At 43.7% G+C, this 24,275-nt stretch overlaps 1 protein-coding gene across 8 annotated transcripts in view; it reads left to right on the top strand.

Moving 5' to 3' along the window:
- ATG10 (autophagy related 10) overlaps positions 1-24,275 on the top strand; it is a 350,444-nt gene that overhangs the window by 283,341 nt on the left and 42,828 nt on the right. For 6 of the 8 annotated variants that reach the window (XM_075541240.1, XM_075541243.1, XM_075541239.1 and 3 more), the window contains one exon: positions 19,254-19,403. The exons of the other annotated variants lie outside the window; for them this stretch is intronic. In XM_075541240.1, coding sequence (XP_075397355.1) covers positions 19,254-19,403 — 150 coding nt within the window. The remainder of the gene's footprint in view (positions 1-19,253; positions 19,404-24,275) is intronic. 8 annotated transcript variants of the gene reach the window in all.

Below are 24,275 nucleotides of genomic sequence, written 5' to 3' on the forward strand. Positions count from 1 at the left end.
TTTAATTGCTGTTTTGCTTAGCTTTTCACATTGGCATTTCTAAAAACTGAACATTCCTAATTTTGTCAGAAAGAATATTCCTTAATTCTTCATCTAATCCTTTACCTTTAACTTCCTGATTGGAGCAGGATGTGCAGTATGAATCTCTAGGGAGATGTGCACATTCAGTTTTCACATGGATGTAACTAAAGTTCCCCTAGTTTTCCCGGTACATGTTTAAGGAAAAGTAGTGTAGTTCTTTTGATCACTGGTCACAGCCACAGAATATTTTCATGTGCTCCTAATGCTCATAATTGACTACTGTTTTAAAGTCTGTTTTTTTTTAAAGGAGCCCTTTGGTGGCCTAATAGCTAATCACCCACCTGCTAACTGAGAGGTTGGTGGTTCAAACCCACCCAGCAACCCTGCCGGAGACAGACCTGGCCATCCACAGCCATAGTCACACAGGGCTGCTCTGAGTTGAAATTGGAGTCAATGGCATATAACAACAAACACAAGTGGTTCTTTTTTTTTTAATAATTGGGGTGAGAGGAAAGAATGCTTCCTCTTATTATTAAAAGAAAGCAAAGTATGGAGTTACCAAGTTAAACAGAAGCAGTATCACCAACATTAATGGAATAAGCTTTTTTTCTGAATGAGTACGCAATGCTTTATAGTTGATGTTTCCCAAAATATGAAAAATGCAATTTACTTTATGGAAATCTGTGTGCTTGTGAAGTGTTCATTTCTTTTTTTCTTTTTTAATTAATTAGTTCCCAAAGCCTTTGAACTGCAATCTAAGTCATTAGGATGTATTGTAAAGAAGACAGACATTAGACAGCAAAACCTGTAAATGCTAGAACCTGTGGAAGGCAGAAACGGGTTGGAGAAAGAAAACTCAAATATTTTCCACTAAAGATAACAATAGCATAAGCAAGTGCGGTGAAGAAGGCTGATGGTGCCCGGCTATTGAGAGATATACCATCCGGGGACTTAAAGACTTGAAAGTAATCAAGTGGCCATCTAGCCCAGAAGCAACAAAGCCCACACGGAAGCAGCACACCAACATGTGTGATCATGAAGGGCAGAGGGGACCAGGTCTCAGACAACAAAGGTGGGGTGGTGGTGGTGGGAATCACATCACCGTGAATGAGGGGGAGTGCGTGATGGGAACCCAATGCCCATCTGTAGACAGCCAGACATCCCTTGCAGAGGGGTAGTGGGGAGGAGATGAGTCACTCAGGGTTCAGTGTAGCAACAATGAAATTCAAAACCTGCCTCTAGTTCCTGATTGCTTCCTCCCCTCCCAATTATCATGACCCCAATTCTACCTTGCAGACCTGGTTAGACCAGAGGATGCACAGCGGTGCACTAGGGATCTGGAAACGCAGGGAATCCAGGACAGATGAACCTCTCAGGACCATCGGTGGGAGTGGCAACACTGGGAGGGAAGGGGGTGTAGAAAGAACCGATCTTGGGGATCTATGTGTAACTCTGGGAGATGGGCAATGGGAAGGTGGGTGAGGGGAGACACCGGACAGTGTAAGATTAGATAAAATAATTATTTATAAACTATTAAGGGTGCAGGGGGAGGGGGGAGCGGGGAGGGAGGGGGAGGGAAAAAAGGAAAATGAGCTGATTCCAGTAACCCAAGTGGAAGGCGAATTTTGAGAATGACGAGGGCAATGAGTGTTTGAGTGCTTTAATCAATTGATGTATGTATGGATTGTGATAAGAGTTGTATGAGCCCCAATAAAAAGATTTATTTTAAAAAGGTAACAATAGAAAAAGCATAAAACTATACCCTGACAAAGGCAGAAAACTTGTGAGATCCAGAAAAATGAGGCAGCCTTGTCAAATGGCTGCTTTCTCAGCTTTTAAGATCGTAATAAAGAGCTATTTCTTAAGACCTCTATGTCCTTGAGAGTAAACCCCCAGACCCAAAGCCAAGGAATTGATTCCATCTCAGAATAGATAAGTCACATAAACTTATTTTGCCTGTTATTAATACAGCCACACCAACTTTCTTTTGCTAAGTATTTGCCTCCGAAATCTTTCTCTTAGCTTAGCTTTAATCTTCCTGTCCTTTGTAAAGTATAACTGTTCATGTGCTTCATGTTTCTATATATTTTGGCAAACTTACAAAGATGTGTAACTCTCACCATGGAAAGTGCTCATGGCAGTTCCCTCACCGCCCCACTAAGATTCCCTTAGGGACCCCTGAATGCGACCCTCGCTCAGCCTGCCCGGATCTTCTGCCTTTTCCATATACATGTCACATAAGTGGATTCATAGAGTAAAAAGCTATTTTTGAGTCTGGCTTCTTTCACTTTGCATAATTGTTAGAGGTTCACTTCAGTTGTATCAACGTCCATTTCTTCGATTACAGAGTAAGTTCTCTTCCATTGCACGGGTATATGACATTTGGTTTATCCAGTCACCAGATGACAGACCTTTCCGTGGTTTCAGGTTGGGGGTTTAGGAGTACAATTACTAAAAAGATTCGTGTGCAGAATTTTGTGGTTGATAGCCATTATAATACCATGTGGGTAAGTTTTTTCAGAGTAATATTCACGGGCCATTTGGTAAGTGTACGCTTTATAAGAAAGTGCCAAATGGTTTTCCCTGGTGCTTGAACCTGAATTTTGTAACTTCTGAGAATTACAACTCCTCGACTTCTTCCCCAGCACTTGCTGTTGTTGGCTTATTTGTGTTGTTGTGATTGTTGTTAGGTGTAGTTGACGGACTCCCACTCCCAGTGACCCAATGTACACAGAAGGAAACACTGTCTGGTCCTGCACCATCTTCAGTTATATTTGAGCCCATTGTTGCAGCCACCGTGTCAATCCATCTTGTCCAAAGCATCCCTCCTTTTTGCTGGCCCTCTACTGTACCCAGCCGGATATCCTTCTTCAGGGACCTGGCCCCTTCTGATACCGTGCCCAGAGTACAGGAGACAATGCGAGGCCGTAACAGCTCCTAGTGGATATGCTGGCTGTACTGCTTCCAGAACAAATTTGTTTGCTCTTCTGTTTGTCTGTGGTACTATCCATTCTTCTGTGACCTTCCTTATTCATTGTCCAACTTTTACATGCTTACGAAGTGTTTTAAAATACAATGGCTTCTTGAAGGTGAACAAGCAGCCATCTAGCTCAGAAGCAAAAAAGCCCACATGGAAGCACACACCAGCCTGTGTGATCATGAGGTGCCCAAGGGACCAGGTATAAGGCATCATGCAAAAAAAAAAAAAGAATATATGTATGTGTATATATATATGTGTATGTGTATATATATACCATATTGAATGAAGGGGGAAGTACAGAGTGGAGACCCAAGGCCCAAGTGTCGGCCACTGGAGATCCCCTCATAGAGGGGTTTAGGAGAGGAGATGGGTCAGTCAGGGTGCAATGTAGTACCAATGAAGAACACAGCTTTCCCCCAGATCCTGGATGCTTCCTCCCCCCAACTACCATGATCCGAATTCTACCTTGCAGGACTGGATAGGGCAGAGGTTGTACACTGGTACATATGAGGGCTAGAGGCACAGGGAATCCAGGGTGGATGATACCTTCAGGACCAAGGATGTGAGGGGCGATGCTGGGAGAGTGGGTTGGAAAGGGGGAACTGATTACAAGGATCCACATGTGACCTCCTCCCTGGGAGAGGGACGGCAGAGAAGGGGGGGAAGGGAGACTCTGGATAGGGCAAGATATGACAAAATAACGATGTATAAATTACCAAGGGCACATGAGGGAGGGGGGAGTGGGGAGGGAGGGGAACAAAAAAAGAGGACCTGATGCAAAGGGCTTACGTGGAGAGCAAATGCTTTGAGAATGATTGGGGCAGGGAATGTATGGATGTGCTTTATACAATTGATGTATGTATATGTATGGATTGTGATAAGTATTGTATGAGTCCCTAATAAAATGTAAAAAAAGAAAAAAGGGGAAAAAAAGAAAAGAAAATGATTAGGGAAAAGAATGTACAGATGTGCTTTATACAATTGATGTATGTATATGTATGGATTGTGATAAGAGTTGTATGAGCCCCTAATAAAATGTTTTTTAAAAAATACAATGGCTTAGGTCAGGTGCAGCCTAGTCCTTAAGGTGGAATCTGGATTTGTAACACTTTCAATAGGTATTTGGTTGCAGAATTGCCCAACCCAATACATCATTTGTTTGGTTTTTTTTTTTTTTTTGGTAGTTGCTTCCATGGTAATTTATTATTGATCCAAATAAAATTAAATCCTTGTCAACTTTTAATATTTTCTCTGTTTATCATGATTTCTTCCGGAGTTGTAACTTCTTTTTAAAAACAAACACATTTTATTTGGGGCTCGTACAGCTCTTATCACAATCCATATTTAAATCCACTGTGTTGAGCACATTTGTATACATATTGCCATCATCATTTTCAAATCATTTTCTTTATGCTTGAACCATTGGTATCAGCTCCTCATTTTCCCCCTTCTTCCCCATCCTCCCTCATGAACCCTTGATAATTTATAAATTATTATTATTTATTCATGTCTTACCCTGACCAATATCTCCCTTCACCCACTTTTCTATTGTCTATCCCCCTGGGGGAGGGGGTTATATGTAGATCATTGTGATCAGTTCCCCTTTTCTCCCCCACTCTCCCCTTACCCTCCTGGTATGGTCCTTAGGCCTTTGTCCTGGATTCCCTGTGTTTCCAGCTCTTATTTGTACCATTGTACCTGCTCTGGTCTAGCCAGATTTGTAAGGTAGAATTGGGATCATGATAGAGGGAAGGAGGAAGCGTTAGAGAACTAGAGGAAAGTTGTATGTTTCATGAGACACTGCCCCTTCTTTACCTTCACCTACAATCCTGGTATTCATCCTCCTTGAGATGTGTGTAAGTTGCGGGAGGTGGGGGGGAAGCATTAAAGAACTAGAAGAAAGTTGTATGTTTCATTGGTGCCAAACTACACCCTGACTGGCTCATCTCTGCCTTGTGACCCTTCTATAAGGGGATGTCCAATTGTCTACAGATGGGCTTTGGGTCTCTACTCTGCACTTCCCCCTCATTTACAATGGTATGGGTCTTTGATGCCTGATAGCTGATCCCATCGATACCTCATGATCACACAGGCTATTGTGCTTCTTCCATGTGGACTTTGTTGCTAGATGGCCCCTTGTTTATCTTCAAACTTTTAAGACCCCAGACTCTATACGTTTTGGTAACTGGCCACCATCAGCTTTCTTCATCACATTTTCTTATGCATCCATTTTGTCTTCAGCAACCTTGTTGGGAAGGTGAACATCACAGAATGCTAGGTTATTAGAACAAAGTGTTCTTGTGTTGAGGGAGTGAGGCCCAATGTCTGTCTGCTACCTTAATACTTAACATATAAATATATATACAATATCTATTTCCCTATCTTTATATATCACTAAATTTACATATGTACATGCTTGTATTTCAACCTCTAAAAATGCACCTTGCCTCCTAGTTCTTTCCTCTATTTCCTTTTACTTTCCTCTTGTCCCACTATCATGTTCGGCCTCCATTTGGGTTTCAGTAATTCCTCTTAGCTACATTGCCCTTGATCAAGCCCCACCAGGCACCTTTCCATCGATCGAATTTAGATTACTTGTTGTTCCCTTGTCCCTCAGTCGGTTGACACACCCCTTCCTTTCCCATGCCTCCCCCTCTTCCTTGTAACCACACCCCCAACTGTCAGTCCCATTGTTTTCTCCTCTGGGTTGTTTATCCCCCCTATCTTATTGAGACAGAGACAGAGATGATAAGCACAAAAACAAGACAGCAAAACATAGCAACAAAAGAAAACAAAACAGCAGCCAAAAAAAAGACAAAAACAGAAAAGCCTATAAATAGTTGCAGGTCTGTTTGTTAACCTTTAGAAGTGTTTTCCAGTTGAGTCTGATGGGGTGCCGTGCCCTGTCCCCAAAGTCTATTTCTGGTAATCCCTCGGGATTTTGTTGCTCTGTTCTCCTTGCTGTTCTGTTGCTTGCCCTTAGTGTTTTGCCCCTATGTGGTGGGGTTAGATTTGGCACAATTCCTGTACCGTGCCTCCAGTTTTGTCCTCCATAGTGCTATGGGTCAGTGAGGGAGCATCATGTCTCATGGTGGGGCTGGCCCTATCTGTGCATTGGCTGCTCTGAGCAGGAATATCATCATCAGGGCTTGATGGGCCAAAATGTGTTCCACTCTGTCTCCTGCCCTCTTAGTTTGCCCCCCCTCCCCTGTGCTCTGATCAGACACACCCCTCTCCCTGAGCTGTCCCTTCAGCCCCTTGAAGTATATTCTTCTGGGGGTGAGGGGTGTCCATGTAGTTGGGATTGGGGCCAGCCCAGGAGTTGTAACTTCTGTTTTGTTACTGAAACTGCCCTTGGGCCAAAGCATTAAGAAAGGAGAGGGAGAGAGAGACAGTGAGGGAGAGAGGAACTCCAAGTGTTTACAGTACAGCCTTTGGACCACAGTGCCCCTTTCCCAGGTCTTCTGTCCTAAAATGTTGTTTTCCCTCAGGGTTTTTGTTTACCTTTTTTGCTGTGTAGGCCCGTGGCTGGGGCCACCTTGGAGCATAACTATCAGAGTAGAAGAAAAGAGTGGTTCCCCCTACGATTGAGTAAGATAAAGATGTGAATGTATACAGCACAGCCCAAGTTCCGAAGTTTCGGAAGCATACAGGTATGCAGAGTAGTATGTCTCCTAACCATAGGAGGTTAGCAGGAACTGAACTGTAGACTTAGAAACTATCAGCAAAAAATGGTAATTGAAATCCTGGGAATAGACGTGGGCAGCCAGACATATATAAACTGAATAGAGCAAAAAATAGCCTGAGAGAAAATTCTGAAGCATGCATTTAAAAGTTGGGCAGAAGAAGCCTGCCTATGGAAGACACGAAGAATGTTTGGCTAGAAATATAGAGAAAAACTCAAAAGATTTTGAAGCTCTAGGGGCTACGGAAGCATGAATTTCAGCCCTATAAGTATGTTGTGTGATTCACACTAGAATGTGTCCATGGAGGTCACTGACAGCAGTTTATTGTCTACATGTGGTGGTGAAAAGTCAGCTTGTTGTGTTCGGATGCATCAATGAAGAGATGAGAAAGTAGATCAAGAACAAATAATCAATTCAAGACTTGGGAGAAGGAAATACCATGATGAATTGGAGAGAAACAGAGAGGGGTAAGAGAGTTTTATGTTTCATTGTAACTGATTGGTTTTTCTTTAAGATTGGAAATATTTGAGTATCTTTAAAGTAGATAGGAAGAAGTAAACAGAGAGGGAAGATCCAGGAGAGAGAGAAAGGAGAGAAAGAAAAAATGAGAGAGAGTCGGAAAGAGCAAAGTTAGGGGTGCTAGAGGAACAAAGGGCTTGCTCTTCAATTGTAACAGAAATTGCAGAGGATGGAACAAGGGTATGATGCGGACATGTTTTTAAAGACAGGCTATTGTATGCTTCCTGTTGTTCTCGCCCACCACTTGTCTGTCAGTTTGTCGTACTGTGGTATCTTGTGTGTGGCTGTGATGCTGGAAGTCAGGTCACTGGTATTTCAGATGCCACCAGGGTCACCCAGAGAGAGCAGTTTTAGCAGAGCTGCCAGATGAACGCAGATTGGCTGTCCACTTCGGAAGAATTGGCTGCTGAAGATCCTCTGTACAGCATATTGTCAGATAGGAAAGGCCTCAGGGCTGGAAGAAGAACATTGTCAAAAAAGGTGCCAGAGCACAGGCCCTTGGGTCAGGATGCGCTCACATTTGGCCAAGGAAGAGCTGCCTTCTGAAAGCAAAGGTTACCATAATGACAGAAACCCCATGGGCGTAAGTCCTTCGAGACCAGTATTTGCTAAAGTCCTCAAAATGAGAAGAAACAGCTGAAAACAATCTACTAGCAATTGGAACTTGGCAGTGCATGAACTGTGAATCTAGGAAAATTGCAAGTCGTCAAAAATGAAATGGAATGCATCAAGCTTGACATCCTAGGCATTGGTCATTGAAAATCAGAAAATCACATGGTTTCCTATGTCAGGAAGGACACAATCAAGAGGAATGGCCCAGCATTGACTGTCAAACGGGAAATTCAAGCTCTGTCTTGAAGAGCAATGCTGTCTGGGGAAGAATTATATCTGCCTCCAGGAAATCCAGTCAATCCAACGAAGACTCCAATTCCTCTTGAAAGCTGGTCTCCCCTCAGGGCTTCCGGTTGCCTTTGCAGTCCAGGCCCTTGACTGGGTCCACCTTTGGAGCAGAGCAATCAGAGTAGAAAGAGGGGAGTATGGAAGGAATGGAATTCTACTAGAGTCTCCAATCTGAGGGTGGAGAAATTGACCCAGCGGCTGCAGCTTTAGGCTGGAACACAGAGGCAATTGTGAGGACGGTGCCGGACCTGGCTCTGTTGTATGTAGGGTCACTCTGGGTGGGTCAGAACCAACTCGATGGCACCTCACAACAGCCACATCTTTTCTGTGGAGTTAGAAGCAAATTTATCTGCAGCCAGGGGGAGGTTTCTTAATAGGGAAGGATTTAATTGATGGATAGAAGAGTAGACTAGAGAGATGTTACCTCTATAAATTAATTGGACAAGTGTCTCTATTTTTTATTTTCTGGAAGACTGGTATTATGTTGGTGTTATTTCTTCTTTAAATTTTTGAGTGAATCAATCAGTGACGCCATCTGAGCCTGGAGTTTTACTGCTATGAAAAGAATTTAAATGAAATATTTGGTTTTTCTAAAAGATATTCTACTCAGCCATCAGTCTAAAGGTAACTACTCTGAATGAAATATTTCTTTTCCTCTGGCTGATTTTAAGATTTATTGTTATTATTATTATATTTCCACATTTTGTGTCCTCTGTGGGACTCATAAAAAGATAAAATCCATCCCACTGTCGTTGAATCTATTCTGATTCACGGTGACCTACAGGGTAGCATGGGACTGCCCTGAGGGTTTCCCGCTGTACATTCTGACAGAGGCGGATGACCACACCTTTCCCCGCAGAACAGCGGGCAGTGTGAACCACTGAGCCCCAAGTGACAGGAGACAATACCACGGTGGCACCAGGGCACCTACTGGGATGATGGTCCTTTTGATATCTGTGACTGGATATTTTTCACTTGTTTTTGAAAAACCCAAGCCATTTTCTTTTTAAATACAATGCTTCTACTCCAATCTCTCATCTTCTCTTGCTGTGACTCCAATGATTGGTATTTGGATCTCTTCACCATGGTTCCTAAATCTACTGTGTGATTTTTTTTTCTGTGCTTTGTTTTAGATATTTTCTTCTGACCTATCTTCTGAGTTCTCCTGGCTAATTTGCTATGAAAAACTTTCACTGAGTGCTTAATTTGAGTATTTTCAGGTCTGAATTTTCATTTGGGTCTCCAAAAATAGATACGTGATTTTAATTCTCTCTGTTTTTTCAAGTTTGTCTTGAGCATATTACTAGAAACTTGAAATCTATGTTCAATAACCTACTTTATCTGGATTCGGGGTTGGAGGGGCTTCCCCTGTTACCTGGTTTCCCCCTCGTTTTCTCAATCTAGTCTTTTCCTGTCTGCATGGCTATTTTAAATCTAGAGCCAGATGTTGTATGTGGAATGAAAAAGGCCACAGAGATAATGTAATACTCTGTGAAATGTTTTTCTTCAGAGAGGATTTTCTCCTGCTTCAGGCAGGCAGCTAGGCAAGGGCAGCAGCGATTTGAGCTTGCATGGATCCTGCCAGGGATTGAGATATAGCTCCAAGCCGGTCTGTTTCCAATACCTTTACAGTCAATGCGCATTCTTTCTAATTTCCTACTAAAATCCTTGTGTTAACCAAGCCTACCCTTCCTGTGGACTTTCAGAATCAGCAGAAGGAAAGTGCAATAAATGGCACGAAGGTGGCCTATCTGACCTCCCCTGACTTCCCTATTGGCCTGAGGCAAGAATCGGACAGGCCTCCATGCTCCATCCATTGTTACCTATTCTGACATGAGCCACTCTCCATCTCTACCGGGTCCCAAATGCAAAGCAGTGACCGCACAGAACTCACAGACAGAACTCACAATCAAGGAAAGCTCTGATGGCGTAGTGGTTACAAGTTGGGCTGTAATCCATAAGGTCTGCAGTTCAAAACTACCAGCCTCCCCAGAGAAGGATGGGACTTTCTGCTTCCATCAAGAGGTACAGTCTCAGAACCTCACACGGACATTGGTCTCCTCCTCAGCCAGCAGTCAAGCCTCCCTGTGGTTCTTAGTCTCTCAGCCACGTGGCTCCTTGGCCTTTGCCCCCATAGCTCAGGAAGCCAGCCCGCCTGTCACTTGTCCCACAGTTCCACAGTGGAGGAGGAAGGGGTACATCCCAGTCTCAGCGTCAGTCTCGGGTGCATCTGGTCTCGTTGGCCTCTGCCACTTACGATAGACATCTTGGGTGTGCTTTTCCAACATCTTTGGTGTCTCTCTCTTCTGCTGCTGCTTCAGAGATGACTCTTCCTTATAGCCCGGGGGTGGTCATTCAAACTGACCAACCCTCTCTCTCACCTGCCCTGCTGTGGAGTCCCACGCAGTCACTTGACAGGAGGCACAGAGAGCCATAGTGGGAAGTTGGGGAGAAGAGCCATGGTATGAAATTTCACTCCACCACAGAGAGGTCATCCCCGCGTCAGGATCGCCACTGGGGCTTCTCTTTTCTCCTGATTGTCTGTTCTGTAATTGACTCCTCACTCTTCTGGTAGTTTGTGTGGTGGGCTGCTGTCTGCAATGTCAGCGGTTTGAAACCAGCAGCCTCTCCAAGGGAGAAGGACGGGGCTGTCTACTCCCGTGCAGGGTCCCAGTCTCGGAAGCCCACATGGGCAGTGGCACCCTGTCTCAGAGTTGACATCTACTGCGTGGCCGTGCGTTTGGCTTGGGGATGCTGATGCCTTCAAGTAAGTGCTTCAATTCCTTTCCAGTCGTTCTTGTTTCTGCGAGGAACCGTGCTGCACATACATTTGAGCTGGGGTTAACATAGAGGGAGGTTTTTTTTGTTGTTGTGTGTCTCTTTTTTTTCTTTTGGAAGTGATTAGTTGAACTAAATGACATCTAAGTTTCCATGTAATTTGAAATCCTAGGATTCTATTAAATGATCCAGCTTCTATTTAGGTTAATTTAGAACTTTAATTAGAACTTAAAAGTTTCTCCTGTAGTGATAAGGAGGCTTATCATCATATAGAAACCTTCCAAATTTTAATTTCAACACGGTAGCTCCCACTTGTAAAATACTAAGCCACTTTCTTTCCAGAGTGTGCAATGGGATTCTAAAATCTTACATCCAAAGAGGACCAGCCACAGTGTTTTCTGTCAGGAATTCACTATTGCATGGCTTTAGTGCATAGGATACCTTTACGGAAATGCCCTCATTTCTTTGTATGTTAATGATTTTATTATTTCTTATGTATGGCCTACAGGTTCCTGACTGCTCTCTGCTGTGTGAATGGCATGGAGGAGGCCTCCTCTGGCTTCCCTATTGCCTCAAGGCAGGGGTCAGACATACTTCATCTTCCATCCTCTTTACTTGTGCACACACCACTCCATGTTGCTCCCACGGCACTCTACCTCGGTGCTGGGTGCCACCATTTGTTGCACTGGCCACCCAGAACTCACAGACAATACTCACAAGTATGAGGGTTTCTTAGGGGAAAATACCTGTTATTAGATCCTTATTATAAACATAAGGATATCATCATTGACCCACAGAAGCCCCTCTCTTCAGCCAGCAGGCAATCTCTCTCCAGTCCTCAGCCTCTTAACCAGGTTGTCTCTTGGCCTCTGCCTCTGTGGATCAGGAGCCTGCGTGCACCCTCAGATCCTCAGAGTGCTGCTCCCTGCTTCTGTCTCTTGCTTTCCGTACCCTGGCCCAGCCTCTGGGCTCTGCCTGTCTCCTTTGCTCTGCCCCATGTTCTCCATGCTGCACAGTCTCCAATGCCTCTGGTCTCGACCTCTGCTGCTTCAGAGAGAGATCTCAAACATGCTTTACTTCCAATAGTCTTGGGTCTCCTATTAGGGCATAACTTTGGGGTGTGGTTCTGTCTTTCAGCAGACCATACCTCTAAGGAAACAGGCTGTGACCTGGTTCACACCCTCTACTAAATTAGATGCTTAATCTCAGTGTAGTCCTGTTCATCAGCATAGCAAAGAACCCCCCCCCAAAGGAATTAGAACCACAGGCATAGATTCTAGAATTAGAATACATCACAGAAGGAATGATGGCCAGAAGGGCAATATTAATTGACTCTCTCACTGCTCATGATGTGAGTGACCCCCAGCCTCTCCTGGATTATTGTACTCATGCTTTCCTTTCTTCTTCCTGCCCCTGTTCCCCACGACTCCCTTCCATGCCGTACTTTACCCTGCACTCTCTAGAATTAGACTCCCTGCAAGGAAGACGTTCCCTACCTCTCAGCCATTCCACTGACTATTTCTCTCTGTCTTGTCCCCAACTGACCTTGACTCTCCCAAAAGGATCCTGCTTCCCCTGAAGCCTTCTTTGAAGGTATTTCTCTTTTCTGTGTATCTCAACCTTCAGCTTCAAACTCGTGAGTCCTTCATCCTTGTGTAGAATCTCTAGCTCCATAGCAAAATCTGGCAAAGAAATTAGATGTTGCCTGGCTGTCAGAAAGAACAGCTCTGAGGTCTTACAGCCTTGTCTGATAACACGCAGCCATCATTCTAAGTGAGATGGCAACTAAGTCCGCATGGAAGAAGCACACCAGCCGGTGTGATCTGAGACTGTAAAGAATAAAATCCAAATCCAAAGGAGGGAATGATGTCAGAGTTTAAATTGTGAACATCTGGTGTGCAGAAGGCTATGCATGACAGTGGAAGCCCCCGATCCATTTGCGGGGCCCGCACGTGGATTAAGCTCTGGACGAATGACCTCTGACAGTGGTTGAGGGACGTGATGCCTTTGCTGTCAGGCAGAGAGCACTGAACACGATTACGGTAGATGCCATGAGGTTGAAAATGTCACACCTTATTGGATCTCCTTTGTGGCCCTTTTTAAATGGCTTCAGGGTAAGAGAACAAGAAAAGGGAAACACCTGTGAATTCTCTGACCACAGGCCTTTGGTGTGAGTGCCCTTGTGATCATGGAGACGGCACTGGAAAGTGAGCTGGTGCAGAGGCAATTAGGTGAAAACTTAACACCTGATCATTTGATCTCCCCTTTGGCCTATTTTAAATTTGTCCTTGTGTTTTCTGCTTTCTTTTCTATTGATGTTTTTCTGTTTTACTTTGTTATGGTTTTGTGTAGGTTTTTCTGCATATGAAATCCAGGCTAGGTAAATATATAGAGACAGTAACTGGATTAATCATATCTTGTTGGTGTAGCAGGGGAGGTTGAGAGGAACTGGGGAGCTAATAGCAATGAGTACAAGAAAGAAGAAAATGCCCTAATATTGATTGAGGTGATGATTGTATAACTGTTTTTAATATGATTGAACTCTTGAATTCAATGATGTGTGAATTATATGCCAACACAACTGTTAAAACTAAATGAAAACCCCAGCTCCTTTGAGGTCCGTGCCAACCCATCACCAGGCCTCCTGATTCTTCGTATGTACAACCCTCACAGTACTCACCCCTCAGTCACACATTCACGATCTCACTCTCCCACTTCACCGGACCCTTCCATCTCTTTGCCTCACCTCTGCTCCCCTAGCGGTCACCTCATCCTCGTCCTTGTCCTCATGGCCTCACCAGACCCAAGGTAGAGTCCATGACCCAGAACAACAACTATTTTCTTTCAAATGCATGCTCGCCTTTTGTCCATGGCACACGTCCAAAGAAGTGGCCATCTCTGGAGAAAGTCGCACAGCCACACTGCCCAGGCTCACTTTGGCTTGATGACTGCTAGTTTTGAAATGCTGTTATTCTATTGCACACACCCCAACCCCCAGTAATTTTAATCCATCACTCCTCAGAGACATTATTTCAAACCTTTCCTATCTCCTATTGTTCAAACTTTTCTCCACTACTCATACTTCATAGTGAGACCAGATAAAATCAACATAGGGTCATCTCATTGTTTCAACCACCCGTTCCAGAGCCTACCAATATCTGTGCCCACACACTCTCTGCCTTCACTCTTGTTCCCATGGGAAGAGTGGAGCTGCCTCTTTCCAGCACCAGTCCCTTTCCCTGTGGCCTGGATCACATACCCTGTTCCTTCCCGAGGATGTACCTTCCACACTTATTTCCATGTCTCCCTGCCACAGCATCCTTCCCATTGCAACCCCATCACTCTTATTGCCACACGTTTTAAGAAATGCTCCCTTCAAAGGTGGTGCGAACTGTGAACAGGTGAGTAGGTGGGCAAAGACAAGTGGACTGCATGTTTGAAAAGCGGCTGAAGCTCTCCAGTGAAATGCCATTTTTAACCCACCATGATGGTAAAAAATGTAAAAACGTGCATATACATACTATGGTAAAGGGCCCTTCCATACTATGCAGTCGGAAGTGAATGGATGCCACTCAGTGAAGCTGTCTGTAACAACATCTATCAAAATTGCACTGCATATGCCCTTCGGCCTAGGAGGCTCACTTGTAGGAGTTTGTGTATCCTTTATCAGACCTATACATGTTGGAGGGCATGCAAAGCTTTGTCTTTGACCTGGCTTTGTGCCTGCCTTCTCTCCAGCCGGTCTACCTGGTCTTTCGAGCTCATTTGTGTGCCAGTGGCACAGAAAGTTAACCCGTCAGTTCAGAAATATCTCGCGCTTGAAGCCATGGTGATAGTGGGATGGGATTACAAGCAAGGGGGTCTGAAAAGGATTGATTTTCTTCCTCCCCCAAACTACTCTCCTCCTCGCCAAGCCTTTTTCATTTCAATAAATGATATCATTATCCTCCCATTTTCCCAGGCCCAAACTTAGAAGCATCTTTAATTTCATTTAGTCTTGAATTCTTTGGTCTCCATTCATTCCTTGACTCTCTTCCATGTTTAACTTCTTTTAACTATAAGATAGTGACTTTGCTTTCATGTCTCAGTTTCTGCCTTACACTTCCCCTTTGGGCTTCATGCAAAATATCACCTTCCAGGTGAGCAGCTTGCTTTCTCTTGTGAATGTCCTCACATCTCACCTTTCCCTGCCTTGGTTTTTCCCAGCTCCCTCTCCCAGTCCTACCTCAAGATCAACTTGTTCAAGTTCTTTGGGCATAACCTATGGAAGGCTAACCAAACGTTCAAGTGACTCATGTCAAACAAGAGTGCTAGTGTATTGATTTCAAGTTTTAAATTATAGCTGTCCGGTGAATGGGCAATGCCTGGCACAGCCGATCAGCATTAAGGAAGATTATTGGAAGACTCCGTATAAGATGTATTATCTGTGAGCCTTGACATGCCTAAGAAGAGTTGGTTGATTTGTAAGGTAGCAAATAGCCTAGTGTAGCTAACTCCACCATATATATTCCTGCCGACTCTCCCTGCCATGAAATTGATTGCTACTGATAGCAACGTGGGGATCCTGAGGCTGTAAATTGTTAGAGGGGCAGATTAGCACCATCTTGTTTCTCTGAAGCAGTAGGAAGGTTTGAACCACCAACTTTGTGGTTAGCAGTTCACCAGTTACCAGACAGAGCCACGAGGGCTTCTCTCCTTGCCAATTAGAAATATCGGGTCATTGTCTTATCTGGTCCAATAAAATGCAGGCTTCATGCCGGCAAGGTGCATATTCTTTTGCGTTTACCATTTAATCCAAGAATTCTCTGTGCGGTATGGTATTAAATTAACACTGTCAGATGCATTCTCTTTCCTCTTTGCACCTTATAGATTGTATCTTAAGGTGACTTTTGAACAAATCTTCCAACCATTTAGGGTAGAATGCATGCCTTCACAGCACCTCCAAGAGTCACTAAGCTACTTGTGCTTCCGTAAGTTGGAAGGGCAGGACATTTTCTCATGCCATTGTACTTCCACCTGGTAACCTTTGAACACGATTTCAGAACCCATGAAGACTTAAATATTAATGATTAGGATGTTTCCAAACAAATGTAGCTGGCCTTGAAGAATACAGCTTGACACCCAAAGAATGTGCCTCAAAATATGAAGATGGTGTAAATGGAGTTGACTTTCCTTAAGGTGGAACTACGCACTATGTAAATAGCTATTATGATGAGTTAAATGTGTGACATTCGTAGGCTTGATAGGTATAATTTAGTTCAAGCAGACGAAGATTACTAATTTACAAAAGATTTGCAGTTGCATTATTGTTGCAACAATTATAATTGGTTTCAAATTATAATTACTATTATGATTAGACTAATGGGATAAGTTTCATTTAATATAGGAAAATTTTATTCAAGCCTTATTTTTACCTTTCATGTGTGAAAGAAGCTGAGTCATCAAGGAGTACTTCCTGCTTGTGCCAAGATGTAGTTCTACTGGGAGGGGGAGAGAGAGAGGATAAGCTCCTTGGGGTGAGGGCTAAGTCATTGCTCAGGCCAGGTGACAGCTCGCCAGACACCTTGTATCTCTGGAGGCAGAGGGGTTCCCCTTGTCACCGGGCAGCCAGTGCTCATCCAAGTTCCTGTGGGGAAGTAGCACAAGTTGACAGCCTGGAGAGGCCCTGGGGTAATCTCTTCCCTTTGGACAGAGGAGAAGGGCCAGGGGGGTCGCACTCCCCTCCTCTCTGTCCAGCACCGAGCGGGACGCCCAGCACAGAGCTACTGCTGCGGTTGCTCGTTGCCGCCATGGAGTTGGTCTGACCGCTAGTGACAACAGAATGAAACTCTGCCTAGTCCTGTGCCAGCCTCTTTATTGTTCCTTTAGCTGAGCCACTGTGGCAGCCCCTGGGTCCGTCCATCTCCTGAGGGCCATCCTCTTCTTCACCGGCCTCCACTTACCAAGCATGGCATCCTTCTCCAGGGGCTGGCCTCTCCTGACAACATGTCCAAAGCATGTAAGACGAAGTCCTGCCATCCTTGCCTCTTCGGGGCACTCTGGTCTTGCTTCTTCCTTTTTTTTTCTTTTTAAACATTTTATTGAGGGCTCTTACAGCTTTTGTAATAATCCATACATCACCTGTATCAAGCACACTTGTACAGATGTTGCCATCTTCATTTTCTAGACATTTTCTTTTTTTCTGATCTTATTATTTTTATTTATCTATTTATTTATAATCATTTTATTAGGGACTCATACAACTCTTATCACACTCCGTACATACATCAGTTGTGTCAAGCACATCTGTACATTCGTTGCCCCGGCCTTACTTCTTTCAAAACAGATTTGTTTGTCCTTTAGGCAGTCCATGGCACTTTCAATATCCTTCGCCAGCACCACAATTCAGATGCATCCGTTTTATTTTCCCATGCATGAGGCCACTGGAAATGCCCTGGCGTGGGTCAGGTGCCCCTGAAGCCTCACGGTCGTACGTGGGCATTTCAGTACCCTAAAGGAGGTCTTTGGCACCATAGTTCCCCAATGCAACTCCTCTTTTGATCTCTGGACTGCTGCTTCCCGGAGCATTGGTTGTGGATCCACGCATGTAAATAGCTCCGGTTAAATATGTATTGGCGTCCCTGGGTGATGCCCATGGTTGATGGTTAAAGCTTCAAAGTTCAAACCCACCCAAAGACACCTTGGAAGGAAAGGCTGGCCACCTGCTTCTGACAGGTCACAGTTGGAGGCTCGCTCTTCCAGTGCAGAGGTAATGTCTCCGAGACCCACAGGGACAGTTCTCTGTCTCTTCCAGTGCAGAGTGCCCTCTCAGACACCCACAGGGACAGTTCTCTGTCCTGCAGGGTCACATCGAGTTGGAATCAACTCCATGGCAATGCGGTTTTAGTTTTAATCATTCAAGTCTCCAGGACAGCCTCCAGCAGAATATTGTTGCGACTTGGTTCAGAGAGAAAGGGCCAAATTAGAAGAATAAATCAATAGAACGATGTCAAGAAGCCTGAAATTTCTATATTCTAAACATTTTGGGAGAGTGTGCATCTCAGATCTTTAGTTTGTTTTTGTTTTTATGATATTAATCTCAAAACTAGAGCATGTTTATCTTTATAAATAGCTTTTACCCAAAAAGTATTTGAAGTCAATATATTTTATTAATTTAGGACTTCCATTTTATTTTTCTCCTGAAACAAAAACAAAGGTTAAAATGGATAGAAACAGCACCTGCATTGGCCATATTTTTAAAAATATTTCCAGAGTTTTACATTGTAATAAATATGACCTTCTGGGAATCAAAGCCCCAACTACAAGGGAGACTATTGCAGCAGGTTTAATCAATGTTTGGTGATGATGGAATGCAAAATCGAAGATCCAAGGATAGAAATCAAATTGCCTTTTTCTACGGAAAGAGCTGCAACAATTGAGAAACTGCTCTGTGAAACGAAAGAACAGCTTGATGATTTAGAAAATAGAAACTGCAGAAATAATATTCTGTAGATCCTAGATATGTGTCATGTCTTCCCCCTCCCGCACCCTTCCCCCACTACCGCCACCACACTTAGTAGCTTGTCTCCTTAGAGGAAGGGCAACTAAAAGAGAGATTCAAATTCGTGGATCTTGCTCTGGCCCTGAGCCACGCTGGCTTAGGACTATTAATGCTAAGGATATTCTAGACTAAAAATAAATCTTCTGCCATTTTATTTTTCAAGGTTTCTTTTTCCTTTTTCATGTCCAGACCAGGACACAGACATATAACATTAATTCATATCTAGACCTACTTGATGGATTTTTTTTAATGAGTAGATTTTGGTGTTCTGACCTAATCAAAATTAGTCACTTTATTCGCAGTAATATTATTATTTTAAAATAACAAAACCAAGTTAGTCACTTCAGCAAATTGTGTAACTTAAGGAATGTTCATTGGATATGTGTAGTATAGGAGATCAATGACAGACTGGCAACATTTCAGCAAAGGCCACTTGCCCTATGACCAGGAAATGTCTTAGCCTAGCGGTAGATTATTGTAATATACCACGCCAATAAAACTCATGCTAGTAAGAGTTTTCACTAGATTTATTTAAGTTTCAACTGTGAGAATGAAGATGTCTGTTCTCTTTTTATTTGAAGCCCATTTCATAAGAGGAGACTGCTTAACTGTACTGCAAGAATTATAGCTCTGTAGTGAAATTGGAAAGGTCCAGCATCAGTCTGTGGCCAGCCCCTAGCAGGCTGGGTGACCTTGGGTGACATGCCTTACAAGCTTGGAAACTCAGTACCCTCCTGTATAAAATGGGGACGGAGTTCTCTGGAGCACCAGCCTGCTGTGTATAAAAGAGCCCTCTGAGAAGCAGGAGGACGAATAGTATTGCCAACAGGAGCCAGGAGTGGCGTGCATCCTCTGGACCCAAGATCCCTGTGCAGTGGATCTCCAGAATCAAGAAGCCAGCTATACCATCAGAGGAGCAGCAGCAGAACCAAGAGCCAGAGCATGGAGCAGAGTGCTGACTTCACAATCCACTGAGCAGGTAAAGCTGGGTGCTTTGGAGCAGAAGGCTGGCTCGCAGAGTAGGGTGCCTCTGAGCTCTTAATCGGGGAAGCTGGGCTGGTTGACCCATGCAAGTGGAGCTGAGTGTCTGGGTTGAGACCTACCGTGGAGTGGCATGTCCTTTGGGTTTTTATTAACAGACCTGAAAGAACGTTTGTACCGTGTTCTGATAAAACCCTAAGCATCTCTCACTGGCATTACCACTTGTTATTTCCTTAATAAATTATGAATTATTTTTGTGAACTCTTGTAGCAATTGCTGTGAACATTAGAATCCAGAGCTCAAGTAGAGAACATTAATTATGATAACACAGTGATGATGATGATGATGATGATGATGAGCACAGTTAACATTTGCTAGCCCTGTCTATGTTCTAGGCACGATCTGATCTACACACACTGGTTCGTTTACTACTCCTTCTAACCCTGTTGTTGTTCGGTACGGTCGAGTCAGTTCTGACTCATAGCCTCCCGGTGTACAACAGAATGAAACACTTCCTAGTCCAGTGCAATTTGCACAATTGTTCTTATGTTTGGACCCATTGTTGCAAAAACTGTGTCAATCCATCTCGTCAAGGGCTTTCCTGTTTTTTGCTTACCTTCTCCTAAGCATTCTGTCCTTCTGCTTTCTCCTGACACAACATGTCCAAAATGTGGGCGGAGCTGTCTTGCCATCCTTGCCTCAAGGAGTAGTCTGGCTGTACTTCTTCCAGGGGAGAAGTGTTTGTTCGTTAGGCAGTCCGTGGTGCTTTTAATGTTCTTTGTCAGCACCATAATTCAAGCCCATTGATTTTTCCCCCTGGTCTTTTATTCAATATCCAACTTTCATATACTTACAAGGCAGTGGGAAATACCATGCCTTGGGCTAGGCACCCCTTAGTGCTCAAAGTAACATCCTTGATTTTCAACCCTTTAAAGAGGTCTTGTGCAGCAGATTTAGCCAGTGCAGTGCATCCGTTGATCTCTTGACTGCTGCTTCCATGAACATTGATTATGGATCCAAGCAAGATGAAATCCTCGACACCGTCAACATTTTCTCCATGTATCGTGAAGGACCTACTGGTCCGGTTGAGAGGATGTTGGTGTTCTTTACATCGAGTTGCAGTCCATATTAAAGGCTTCAATCCTTGATTTTCATAAGCAAGTGCCTCGAGTCCTGACTTTGAGCAAACAAGGTTGTGTCACCTACATATCACAGGTTGTCAATAAGCTTTCATCGATTCCTGGTGTCACGGTCTTCATATAATCCAGTTTCTTCCATTATTTGCTCAGCAAACAGGTTGAGTAAGTGTGGTGAGAGGATACAACTTTGCTGCATACCTTTCCTGATTTGAAAATCACGTAGTACTCCCTTATTCTGTTCCATTACTGCCGCTAGATTCGCGTATAAGTTCTGCGTGAGCACAGTGAAGCATTCTGCGGTATCTTTTCTTCTCAAGGCTGTCCATGGCTTATGACCCACACGGCAAATACCTTGGCATAGTCAGTAAAAGACAAGTAGTATATATTTCTGTCCATTTTTCTTATCCACCACTTCTCTGTCAGTTTGTCATACTGTGGTGGCTTGTGTGTTGCTGTGATGTTGGAATGTGTGTTGATGTGTCACTGGTTTTCAAATACCAGTAGGGTCGCCCAAACTGAACACATTTCAGCAGCGCTTCCAGACTAAGAAGACTATAAAAATGGAACGGGCTGTCCACTTCATAGGAATAACCACTGAAAACCTGATGGATAGCATGGAAATATTTTCAAATAATGAGATATAATTACCATTCTTATCCTCTCTCTGTGTGTGTATGTGTGTGTGTTTTAAATTGTGCTGTTGCAAAATGTGAGGATAGCCAGCCCCCCACAACTAATCACGGGTTTGATAGACGCAATTATACAGTTAAGATATATAAAGATCACAGTAAAGCCAGAGAAATAGAAGAGATGAGAGAGACAAAGTAAAATAAAGAAGTCAGACACTTTTCATGGTAGCATGCTCACCTCAGCCCCTCTTGGTGGTACTTGTGGAGGTGGGAGACGAGAGGACAGGATAGAGCTCTCATCGGGTTTTATTTCTAGCCAAAGCTTATATATCTTTGGGGTATGCAAGCCCTCTAATTACAGATAACAATGTACATCACAAGAAGGGGTTGTAACAGGCAATACAAGCAATAGGATGGGGATGACCTAGGGGTGTATGCACAATAGTAAAGGAAGGGAATACGGGTACATATGTGGCAAGATGGGTAGACCTTAGACTCAATAGAGTAGCCTAATTTTAGTCATCCTTGAGTGGTCCCAGGCCTGCCTTTGGGTTCGTCTTCAAGGGAACAATATCAGAAGGGAGTAGGCTCTCCTTAGGGTGAGTCAGATTTTACAGTATAGTTGCTCTAGATACCCTTAAGGAGAATTACCTCTGACCTACATTTGTTGATCTCCTAGTGTACAGTCATTTACTATGTGTGGCAAGCAGTGTCTTGGGTTTGGCATATATTTGGGGGAGATAACTTGGGAGAAATCTTTCTATTTCCCACAGCAAAACAATCAACAATTCAAACCCACTGGCCATTCTATGGGAGAAAGATGGAGTCTCTTTGCTTTCATAAAGATTTACAGTCCAGTCTGAGGGGCCAGCCCCAATCCCAATTACTACATGGACACCTTATTTTTGTATGCATGTTATTATCTCCGCAGGTCTGTCTAAATAAGATAGGCTGGATGAACAATCTGGAGGAGAAAACAACGGGACCAACAGTTCCTGAGGGACATGGGAGAAGGGGAGGAGGGGAGAAAGGTAGTGGTTTTAACAAACCCAGGGACAAGGGAACAACAAGTGATCCAAATAGATGGTGAGGTGGGTGTAGGAGGTCTGGTAGGGCATGATCAAGGGTAATGTAACCAAAAGGAATTACTGAAACCCAAATAAAGACTGATCATGATAGTGGGACAAGAGGAAAGTCCAAAGAAATAGAGGAAAGAGCTAGGAGACAACAGGCATTTATAGAGGTCTAAATAAAGGCATGTACTTATGGAAATATGTACATATTATATATGAGGATTATATATGAGGATGGGGAAATAGATCTATGTGCATATATTTATAGGTTTAGGATTATGGTAGCAGAAGGACATTGGGCCTCCACTCAAGTACTCCCTCAATGCAAGAAAACTTTGTTCTCTGATATTGGCATTCCATTATGCTCACCTTCTCGACAAAACCGCTGAAGACAAAGTGGGTAGATAAGTAAATGTGGCAAAGAAACCTGATGGTGCCCGGCTATCAAAATATATAGAATCTGGGCTCTTAAAAGCTTGAAGGTAAACAAGCGGCCATGTAGCTTAGAAGCAACAAAGTCCACATGGAAGAAGCACACCAGCCTGTGTTATCACAGGGTGCCGAAGGGATTAGTTATCAGGCATCAAAGAACAAAAAAATCATATCGTTGTGTGCTCACCTCCCTGATACGATTGCTGAAGACAAATGGGTGCATAAGTAAATGTTATGAAGAAAGCTGATGCTGCCCGTCTCTCAAAAGATACAGCATCTGGGGTTTTAAAAGCTTGAAGGTAAACAAGCGGCATCTAGCTCAGAAGCAACAAAGCCCACATGGAAGAAGCACACCAGCCTTTATGATCACAGGGTATTGAAGGGATCAGGTGTCATGCATCATCAGACCAAAATATCATATAGTGAATGAGGGGGGAGTGTAGGGTGGAGACCCAAAGCCCAGTTGTAGGCCACTGGTCATCCCCTTGCAGAAGGGTCTCAGGGAGGAGATGAGCCAGTCAGGGTGTGACGTAGCAATGATGAAACATATAACTTTCCTCTAGTTCCTAAATGCTTCCTCCCCCACTATCATGATCCAAATTCTACCTTGCAAGTCTGGCTAAACCAGAGGATGTACAGTGGTACAGATAGGAACTGGAAACACAGGGAATCCAGGGCGAATGATCCTTTCAGGATCCGTAGTGTGATTGGTGATACTGGCAGGGTAGAGGAATGGTGGGTTAGAAAGGGAGAACCTATTACAAGGATCTACACGTGACCTCCTCCCCAGGGGACAGACAACAGAAAAGTGGGTGAAGAGAGACATTATGACCAAATAATGATTTATACGTTATCAAGGGTTCGTGAGGGAGGGGAGAGTGGGGAGGGAGAGGGAAAATGAGCTGATGCCAGGGGCTTAGGTAGAGAGCCAATGTTTTGAGAATGATGAGGGAAAGGAATGTACAAATGTGCTTTACACCATTGATGTATGTATGGATTGTGATAAGAGTTGTATGAGCCCCTAATAAAATGATTTTTTTAAAGGAAATTTTGGGATAAAAAAAAAGATTGAAAGTCTATAAGTTGGGGCTGACTCAATGGCAGTGGATTTGGTCCTATATAGATGCCCCCTGTGTGTTACAAGAAGAATTTATAATTCTATAACAATGGGCTCAAATAAAGCCAAATGCTTGTGAGGGTGGTGCCGGATGAGGGAGCATTTCATTCTGTCATCCTCGGGCTCACTACAGCACCCAACAATGTGTGTGCTTCATCAAAAGCTGTTCTTGTGTGGTGCCAGTGAGGCACGTCAGACTCACAGGGACATGTGTGTGCAGCGGAAGTGCTCCATGGGGTTTTCAAAAAGGTGACCTTTTAGAGTAGATCACAATTCTCTTCCAAGCCAACTAGTGGTGGGTTCGAATTGCCACCCTTTAGCTAGCCGTCAAAAGCTTAACCTTCTGTGCTGCTCAGGGACTCCTGTCATATAAGATATATACATACCCAGATGTAGCTATTTTGCATACAGTTACATGTATTGCAATTTTTTTATATAATGCAGTTCTATTTCTTGACATACCATTATATATTATGTAAT

Source organism: Tenrec ecaudatus, chromosome 2 (assembly GCF_050624435.1).
Source record: "Tenrec ecaudatus isolate mTenEca1 chromosome 2, mTenEca1.hap1, whole genome shotgun sequence".
NCBI lineage: Eukaryota > Metazoa > Chordata > Mammalia > Afrosoricida > Tenrecidae > Tenrec > Tenrec ecaudatus.